The sequence below is a fragment of the Anguilla rostrata genome, chromosome 3, assembly GCF_018555375.3.
Source record: "Anguilla rostrata isolate EN2019 chromosome 3, ASM1855537v3, whole genome shotgun sequence".
Lineage (NCBI taxonomy): Eukaryota > Metazoa > Chordata > Actinopteri > Anguilliformes > Anguillidae > Anguilla > Anguilla rostrata.
This window is the reverse complement of record NC_057935.1, coordinates 72,213,396-72,223,530: the sequence shown is the minus strand read 5'-3', so window position 1 is coordinate 72,223,530 and position 10,135 is coordinate 72,213,396. Positions and strand designations below refer to the sequence as shown.

Here is a 10,135-nt window from a genome sequence, read left to right as displayed (position 1 = left end):
AAACTGCCGACTAAAAGAAGATAACGGTAATGCACTTCGGTTTAGATGCATTAAAGACACAATTTGGTCTATAAATTGTCAGTGATTACGCGTATTACCTGGCAATCCAGAGAGTATAAGTGAGGTGCTTGTTTGTAGCACCACAATAAACTGGCTGCTCGCCAAAACAGCACAGCTCTTGCGAAAGACAACGCAGTTTTCATTATTAATCACCCTGAAAATGCTATGACAAAATTCTCGAATATTCTGACTTTTGACACGGTGTATAATGTTATATTATTGGATACACGTAGTGTACTACACAAGGGGAAAAGCCAGTCAATATTTCCATGCTGTAGCAGTTTGCCCACTTCTTAACATCTGGACGAACTCGTTTTGGATTGCCAGGACCCAAACGAAAACAACCCACGGCAGTGGTGAATTCGCGTAGGCATGCCGCCGACACTTACACTATAAGCAACAGGTGGCGATAGAAATCAAGTAAAAAGAGAAGGAATAAATGCATAATTATTATTTTTTAAGTCCTGTAGAAATAACAAAGGGTTTTTCACGGATACAGATTGGTGGTGGGTGAGGTGAGTTCCCACTCATCACTGTAAAGCACTTTTGAGCATCGGGAAAAGTGCTATATAAATGCAGTCATTCATTCCTTCATTGATTTATTCATTCATATTGGCTGGTGCATGGTGACAGAGTGCACACTTTGAGACTGCATCAATGAGCATCACCCCCACACACATTTGCATGTCCCAGCTAACACTGTGGTAGGATTGGATCTACATTGGGGGGGGGGGGGGGGGGTCTACATTGACATACAGTGACATCATGTTAATGGCCTTGTGTCCGAGAACTGCATTGAAATTTATTTTATTTTATTTATTTTTTTTATTATAGCTCTTGGGTTTAAAGAGCCTGAGGTCGCAGAGCTGCCGAAAAAACAAAACAAAACAAAACAAGGGACAGTAATGAAGCTTAACTGCCCCGTAGATCCGCAGTTTCTTCGCCCTTCGCACGAAGGACGGCGTACACAGTAAAATGCAGAGTGGTAATGAAATGTAAATAGATGACGGTTGGTTCCCACATTCAAGAGTGGGACAAAATGTTATGTGTTATGAGTTATTAACACTGTTAAGAGTGGAATTAAGGCTGGATATTTTACTGTGTATGGTCACACCTGTACCCTTTGCACCTGTCCATGCATACATTATTTGGGTCTGCTCCTGTAAGCGATGTTTCAAGCACATTTATTTGTAAACACAAGTTACACAGCTGGGGTTGCCCTCGTTAAATGCAAAAGTTACTGACAATAATTAGTGGATATACTTCAGAAAATCACCGTGAATTGATACAACACAACACAACACAACACAAACCTGTTAAATAGAAAAGCTGTTAAAATAAAAAGGCTTTTAAAGTGCCCTGCCATCTCTTGCTTTTTCACACCAGCAGGATTATAAATAGTTCCTTGTTTCTGCTGATGCTGTTAAGATTTTTTTTTGTTTATTTTTTTTTATTAAAAAAGGAAATAAGGGTACACAGAGTGTGAGCCAGGACTGAGGCACGCATTTCCAGAGCAGAGAAAACAGAGAGAAGGAAAAACAGGAGGAACGGCCTCACTCTCCTCCCTCACTCTCCTCCCTCTCTCCTCCCTCACTTCCTTTGCTTTTCTTCTCTTATCTCTTCCTTTCCGTCTCCCGCCAGTCCCTCTCTGACCGGGCAGGAAGTACACCCACCCTCCGCGCGAGGCAGCTACTCCGACAGGAAGTCCAACATGTCCGCCACCACCTTGCCCACCATGCCCCACCGGTAGCCGATGGCCTCTGACTCCTGAAGGGGGGGGTTGGGGGGGGGGGGGGCAGGTGCATGCACAGTTACACAGTAACCGCTCCGGCGAATTCTCTGAAGAGTTTTATTCTCTGAACTTGGTGTCCTGCGGCTCCATCGCCCTTCTGACGTCTGCGCAGCCTGCGCAGTGGTGTTCGGTGTGATGTCTGTGCAGTCTGCGCAGTGGTGTTTGGTGTGATGTCTGCGCAGTGGTGTTCGGTGTGATGTCTGCGCAGTGGTGTTCGGTGCGATGTCTGCGCAGTGGTGATCGGTGTGATGTCTGCGCAGTGGTGTTTGGTGTGATGTCTGTGCAGTCTGCGCAGTGGTGATCGGTGTGATGTCTGCACAGTGGTGTTCGGTGCAATGTCTGCGCAGTGGTGTTCGGTGTGATGTCTGCACAGTGGTGTTCGGTGCAATGTCTGCGCAGTGGTGTTCGGTGTGATGTCTATCTCTAGTTCCACAAATCTGGGATAAAAACTATTTTGCTTTTGTCAACATTAGCCAAATTACATGCTCATATATTAACTGCCAGCAAAACATTGTGGGCACTGCAACTTAAAAATGCCCGGAATATGGAAACAAGCATTTATGGACATCTTCCCATGCTTTTAACATATAACAAATTGCAATACACAAAATCAACCTTCAAATCCTTAAAGAATTATTTTGATGCCATCCACAACTGAGGAGTAATCTATGGCAGCATTGTACAGTGTATCACATTGGAAATCTTCTCCAGTCACAGTAGTGGAAAATGTTCTTTGAACAAAGAATATTTCATACGATTATCTGTCCCGTGTGCTGATTCGTGTCGACCACAGTCGGCTGTTCTGATTGGCTGTTGTAATTTTCTCTTTATGCATGGCAGCTGTCTGCGGCATGCGCCCCAGTCGAAGCTGTCTGTCTGATGGGACTGCCCTGCTGCACTCACACGCCTGTTTAAAACTGCATGTAATTTTAGACTGTCCCCCTTTTCCGGCTGAATATTTACATTCTACAACGCACCCATTACATCCTGAACGCCGACCCGGTCACCGCTCGAGCCTGTCTTCTCCCCGGAGAACTCAGGTCACCGCTGATGTTTGTTTTTTTATTGTTTATTCATCTTTTTTTTTCTCAAATCTTCCTTGCGTGATTTAATTTGACAAAGTAAACTTACGCGCAGCTGTGTTGTTGCAGGTGGCCAGTTTTGCACTCGTTCATTTAAAGGGTCGCTTTTTTTTATCGTGCATTTGACGTTCCGTCCGTGTCCCCTAATCTTTCCTTCGCTCTCCCTATATGAGGGGAAAACTGGTGGTTTTATAAAAACATTTAGCCACTCAGTTATGTAATCAGCCACTTGACTATGCCTACTGGGATGCCTGGAGGATAACAGCTGAAATTCGAGTTTAAATCCTTGTGCGACATGTGAGAGAGAAACTGGTGAGCCCAGTTATGTGGTGATCTCAGTGTGTACAGTGATCTCAGTTATATGGAAAGTTTCTTTCACCTTGTGTGCGTGCGTGTGTGTGTGTAATGATATTGCGATGTGTGAGTGTGTGTATGCGTAATGATAGTGCGGTGTGTGGGTGTGTGTGTGTGTATGTGTAATGATATTGGGATATGTGTGTGTGTGTGTAATGATATGGTGATCTGTGTGTAATGATCTGTGTGTTTTTCTCTCACCTTGTGATGCTGCAGCTCTCTCTGTCTCTGCAGGGCCAGTGTGGCCTGTTTCTCAGCCTTCTGCAGCTCCTGCTCCCCCTGCTGGAGAGCGTGAGTACTGCGCAGCTCCTGGATCAGCTCCAACCGCCTCTCCTTGCCCTCATACACCTGCAATAAGAGAATAAATAAACACACACACTCATGCACACACACTCACACACAGTCACCCACACACACACTCATACACACACACACACACTCACACACACATGCTCATACATGTAAACACACACACACACACACTCTCTCTCCCTTTCTAAATGTTTTGGGAGTGCTGTATTAACTGTCATGTATGAATGCTGAGGTAACTGATGTGCATGTGCGTTGTTGCTTTAGGTCCATCAGAAACACGACTCTCAGTATTTCTACTCCACATTCACACAGAACTCACCAAGGCCATGAAAGATGTTCCTTTCAAAGCCTTCTGTAGGAAGATGATGGGCAGATCGTCTTCCTCATCATCCTACAAGAATGTCAATATATAAATTATGCAACAACAACAACAGGAGCATACAGAGGCAGAGTGTCTGTGATTCTATGTTCGGACATGTCAGAATAAAAGTCTGAAATGAACGTGGGCTCAAACAACAACAGGAGCATACACCCCCGATACAGGCTAGCAGAGGACAGGTTCAGTGATTCTACGTTCGGACGTGTCAGAATAAAAGTCTGAAATGGAAGTGGGGGTGCGGGGAGCCGAACCTCGGGAAGGTGCTCGGCCACCAGGGCGGGGAAACGGGGCTTCTCCAGCCGCCGCAGGAACCGGTACGGCTTCTCCTCCACCTTCAGCTTCTCCGCTTTTAGGGTCTGTGGGACGAGGGGCACCCCCCCCCACCGAGGGTCACAGCTCAGACACGTTTAGAGAGTTCAGTCAGCGACCCGGCACTTCACTCCACACTGCTGGCACCACTTCAGCTCGTTCACTCTCACCATATTACAGCTTCTTTGCGGTTAACACTGCAATGTCACAACTTTTTTTCTTCTTAAAACACTGTTGCTCAGTCCATTTAGACACCAGCCACTAGCCCCGTGTACACTATCCATGTATAAGTGTTATTCTATTCCATTCTATTCTATTCTACACCCACATGACCAGTGAAGCAGGATCTACCCAGTCTTTCTGTGACCCAGTCAGAAGAGAGGCCCATGGCCCGATGCTCTCCGGGTGTGCAGTACCTGCTGTATCCTCATCAGCTTCAGCTCCTGCCGATCGGTGCGCTTGACGAAGCCCTTGAAGGACTTGGGCTTGGGCGCGCTGATGCACAGCTCAGTGACCGAGGGTGGGATGTGGGCCTCCAGCTCCATCAGACCTGCCAGTGAGAAATGAGTACGTACGCGGTCTGCCCTGCTAAAGCTACACATTAAAAAGGTCTTCCTCTGCCTCATGTCTGTGTGAACTGTGCCTGTGGGGTGTGCTGAAAAGAAGCCATTGGCGACCTCATGACTCAATGGTTGACGGCGGTCAGTACCTGTGCACCTACAAAGGTCAGTTCCAGAGCACTGACCTTCATAGGTGCTCAGGTACTGACCTTCGTTAGGTGCCCAGGTAAGATCTTTGTAGTGCTCAGGTACTGACCTTTGTAAGTGCTCAGGTATTGACCTTCGTTAGGTGCCCAGGTACTGACCTTCGTAAGTGCCCAGGTTCTGACCTTCATAAGTGCTCAGGTACTGACCTTCGTTAGGTGCCCAGGTACTGACCTTTGTAAGTGCCCAGGTACTGACCTCCAGAGGTTCTCAGATACTGACCTTCATAGGTGATCAGGTACTGACCTTCGTAGCTGCCCAGGTACTTGCTCTTCACAGCCTGCAGCAGGGCGTCCAGGTCGGGGGCGTGGCTCTTGTGCGGGCGGGGCCCAAACACCCGTTTGGCCTGCGCTGAGTACTCCTTCATGATCTTATGAGTCTCCAGCACCCCGCCCACATCCCGCCTGCTGTCCATCAGCCTGCTGAGAGCTGACAGCAGAGAGGGACACATCAGACACATATATCACAGGGCCCTGTCTCAGACACACATAACACAGGGCCCTGTCTCAGACACATATATCACAGGGCCCTGTCTCAGACACACATAACACAGGGCCCTGTCTCAGACACATATATCACAGGGCCCTGTCTCAGACACACATAACACAGGGCCCTGTCTCAGACACATATATCACAGGGCCCTGTCTCAGACACACATAACACATGGGTGTGTCTCAGACACACATATCACAGGGCCCTGTCTCAGACACACATATCACATGGGTGTGTCTCAGACACATATATCACAGGGCCCTGTCTCAGACACATATAACACAGGGCCCTGTCTCAGACACACATATCACAGGGCCCTGTCTCAAACACACATATCACATGGGTGTGTCTCAGACACATATATCACAGGGGTGTGTCTCAGACACATATATCACAGGGGTGTGTCTCAGACACATATATCACAGGGCCCTGTCTCAGACACACATAACACAGGGCCCTGTCTCAGACACATATATCACAGGGCCCTGTCTCAGACACACATAACACAGGGCCCTGTCTCAGACACATATATCACAGGGCCCTGTCTCAGACACACATAACACAGGGCCCTGTCTCAGACACATATATCACAGGGCCCTGTCTCAGACACACATAACACAGGGCCTGTCTCAGACACACATATCACAGGGCCCTGTCTCAGACACACATATCACAGGGGTGTCTCAGACACATATATCACAGGGCCCTGTCTCAGACACACATAACACAGGGGCTGTCTCAGACACACATATCACAGGGCCGTCTCACCATTCCGGGTGTCTCAGACACACATATCACATGGGTGTGTCTCAGACACATATATCACAGGGGTGTGTCTCAGACACATATATCACAGGGGTGTGTCTCAGACACATATATCACAGGGGTGTGTCTCAGACACACATATCACATGGGTGTGTCTCAGACACACATATCACAGGGGTGTGTCTCAGACACACATATCACATGGGTGTGTCTCAGACACATATATCACAGGGCCCTGTCTCAGACACATATATCACAGGGGCATGTCTCAGACACACATATATCACAGGGGTGTGTCTCAGACACATATAACACAGGGCCCTGTCTCAGACACACATATCACATGGGTGTGTCTCAGACACGTATATCACAGGGGTGTGTCTCAGACACATATATCACAGGGGAATGTCTCAGACACATATATCACAAGGGCCTGTCTCAGACACTCTGCACTATCTGCACACTGCACTCACAGGAGCAGTAGTCCTTGTTTTCGCAGAGTCACAGACTCCAGAGGAGGTTTGTTAGTGTGACTGCACTCACAGGAGCAGTAGTCCTTGTTTTCGCAGACTCACAGACTGCAGACGAGGTCTGTTAGTAGCAGACTGCACTCACAGGAGAAGTAGTCCTTGTGCAGCTTCTCGATCTTGGCGGTCTTGTCGCGCTGGCGCTGGACGAAGCGATTCTCCAGGCGCTTGTTGGTGACGTTCTGCTGGAGCTGCTCCCGCTGCCACAGGTGCTGGGACAGCTGGTCCAACCGGGCGTCGTGCTGCCTGGGGGGGGCATGGGGGGTGAGGGGTGGGGGGGGCAGAGGGGGCATGGGGGGGTAGGGGTGGGGGTGGAGCAGAGGGGGCATGGGGGGGGGCGTCAGTACTCAGTACACGGGTGGTAGTTTGTAGTGGCTGAGGAGAGCACAAGTTCAGTTCCTGGTAGGGGCACAGCTGTTGTGTCCTTTAGCGAGGAGGCGCTAACCGAGCCTGAAGCTGGTTGGTTGTCAATCAAAATGTATTTATTTATTTATTTATTTATTTACAGGTATACTGCCAGTTTGAGGCGGGGGGTTGGGGGGGGGAGTGGATGATCACTTTTCCAGTTTCCTGGTGATTGTGCATTTGGAAATTTGGAGGCAGGGACACATTCAAGTTCTTTCACATATTGTGCATGCATGTATTCTGGAGGGGGGGGGGGTTAAGCCCAAACACCCTCCACCCCCCTTGGCTAAGTTTCTGATGCACAGACCTTATAAACTACAGGTTACCCCATTACCTTTGGGTTATCCAAATTACATGGAGTGAGCGCAGATAAACATTCAAAAAACACAGATGATGTCATCGTAAAATACACCACAAATAAAACTAAAAACGTTGTCCTATAAAACGTAACAGCGATGCTCGTATGAAGTGATGTCATGCAGTACAGCCCTCAGTGCACCTCCACCTGTAAAGTGGCACACTCGCCTGGCCATATTATACAGCGCAAAACGCACAAAACGTTCAGCTGAAAAGCGTAATCCACTATAAGAACTTGGGGCGGTTTCTGGGCCCAGCAGCGATGGGCTGTTCATGCAGGAAAAGCTCTCTCTTATCCGGGACTGGAGCTCGGAGGGGAGCGACGCAACCGCAGGAGCGATGGCTTATTCGCTCTGGCACTCTGAACGCAGGTGCCACGCCCGCGCACTCACCTCTGACCTCCCTGTATGTGCACCTCTCTAGCGCCCCCACCGGGCACGTCCACGCACACACTCACCTCTGGATCTCTCTCTCCCTGCACGTCCACCTCTCCCCCTCTATCTCCATCATCATCCTCTCCCGCTTGGCGAGCTGTGTGAGGTCACTGAAGGGCGGGAGCAGCATCTCCTGGGCACGCCTCCTGCGGGCGAACTCCAGCTTCTCCACCTCCGTCAGCCCGGGGGGGAGACCACGCCCTGGGGGGGGGGGGGGAGAGGAGAGAGAGGGAGAGGGAGGGGGAGAGAGAGGGAGGGAGTGGGAGAGGGGAGAGAGGGGGTGAGAAGGAGAGAGGGGGAGAGGGGGAGAGAGGGTGAGAGGGAGAGAGAGAGAGAGGGGGGAGAGAGAGGGAGGGAGAGTGAGGAGAGGGGGGAGAAAGGGGGTGAGAAGGAGAGAGGGGAGAGGGGGGAGAGGGTGAGAGGGAGAGAGAGAGGGAGAGGGGGAAGAGAGAGAGGGAGAGGGAGTGAGTGAGTGAGAGGAAGGGAGAGAGAGAGGGGGAGGGAGGGAGGGAGGGAGGGAGGGAGTGAAAGAGAGGGAGTGAGTGAGAGAGAGGGATGCAGACAGGGGGAATGAGGGAGAGGGTGAGAGGGAGAGACAGAGAGAGAGAGACATGCATGCAAGGATCACACACGCCATACAGTGAGAGGAACTCTATTGTAATACACAGTCATCTTGGAAATTACTGTACATCCACACAAAAAAGTCAATAAATATACAGCGCAGTTCTGTTGAGCTGCAGTGCTTTAGGCCAGTGGTGTCTGACATTGCCTCTGCTTTAGACCGGTGAGTTCAAACTAACAGAATTAACATTATGATAAAAAAAAATCAAATGGGATGCAAAGTACTAGCCTATTATCGTAAAATATCGGATTTGTTCAAACGGTGAATGTTTTTTCTGTGCACCCACAGGGGGCAGTGCATTTACCCGTCTTCAGAGAAGCCAGGGTCAGCAGCTCCGGGGGGGTCCCGGGACCGGGCGCATATCTGGGGGCGTAGGGTTCGGTCTGGGCCTCGCTCTCCCGAAACTCCGTCTGGGTGTCTGCCGTGCAGTGAGAGGGGGCTCCCAGCGGCTCCTCCCCGGTTTTGGGCTGTCCCCCCCCAGCCGGGGCGGAGACGGACGCCCGCAGCTCGCCGTCCTCATCCGCCATCGTGTCGTCCGCTGCTCTCTCTCTCGACGGGACCGTTGACTCTGGCTGTCGGAGACAAGACGGGCGACATGACGAGTGCGTGTCCCACAGTCGCAGTGGCGCGGGGGGGTTTGAGTGAGCGTGGAAGTCGCAGTGGCGCTGGGGGGGGGGGGGGCGTGGAAGTCGCAGTGGCGCGGGGCGTGGAAGTCGCAGTGGCGCGGGGCGTGGAAGTCGCAGTGGCGCGGGGTTGGGAGCGTGGAAGTCGCAGTGGCGCGGGGGGGGGGAGCGTGGAAGTCCAGTGGCGCGGGGGGGGAGCGTGGAGTCGCAGTGGCAGGGGGGGGCGTGGAAGTCGCAGTGGCGCGGGGGGGGGGGAGCGTGGAAGTCGCAGTGGCGCTGGGGGCGGGGCGTGGCGGGGAGCGTGGAAGTCGCAGTGGCGCGGAGGGGGGGAGCGTGGAAGTCGCAGTGGCGCGGGGGGGGAGCGTGGAAGTCGCAGTGGCGCGGGGGGGGGGAGCGTGGAAGTCGCAGTGGCGCGGGGGGGAGCGTGGAAGTCGCAGTGGCGCGGGGGGGTTCGAGTGTGCCAAGCGCGCCAGGCTAATAGCCTTGGGCTGAGGGAGCTTACACTGCTAACAGCCAGAGGAGTACTTCAAGTTTTTACATTACATTACAGGCATTTAGCAGACGCTCTTATCCAGAGCAACTTGCACAACTTTTACATAGAATTTTTAAAAATACATTGTATCCATTTATACAGCTGGATATGTACAGAAGCAATGCAGGTTAAGTACCTTGCTCAAGGGTACATCGGCAGTGTCCTACCCAGGAATCGAACCTTTCGGTCACAAGTCCAGTTCCTTACCCACTGTGCTACACTGCCGCCCACACTGTGCTGCGCTCTCAGCTCTACAGCTGAGTTCTGCAGCATCTAGGCTATGCGTCGGGGAATTTGTGCCTTTGAGCATATCACGGAAAGGCACA

General features: G+C 51.1%; 1 protein-coding gene and 1 long non-coding RNA gene across 2 annotated transcripts; one reads left to right on the top strand and one right to left on the bottom strand.

Moving 5' to 3' along the window:
* Positions 1–1,227: 1,227 nt before the first annotated feature.
* LOC135251847 (cilia- and flagella-associated protein 91-like) lies at positions 1,228–9,220 on the bottom strand. Its single transcript, XM_064329680.1, has 9 exons — positions 8,959–9,220; positions 8,056–8,233; positions 6,925–7,082; positions 5,299–5,481; positions 4,705–4,838; positions 4,231–4,335; positions 3,920–3,991; positions 3,490–3,636; positions 1,228–1,827 (listed from the first exon to the last, which is right to left on the bottom strand). Exons 1-9 carry the CDS (start codon positions 9,179–9,181, stop codon positions 1,750–1,752), a joined length of 1,278 nt encoding a protein of 425 aa, XP_064185750.1. The 5' UTR covers positions 9,182–9,220; the 3' UTR covers positions 1,228–1,749.
* LOC135251850 (uncharacterized) lies at positions 3,503–4,908 on the top strand. Its single transcript, XR_010329212.1, has 2 exons — positions 3,503–3,579; positions 4,625–4,908. It is a non-coding gene; the product is annotated as an uncharacterized LOC135251850 (long non-coding RNA).
* Positions 9,221–10,135: the final 915 nt, after the last annotated feature.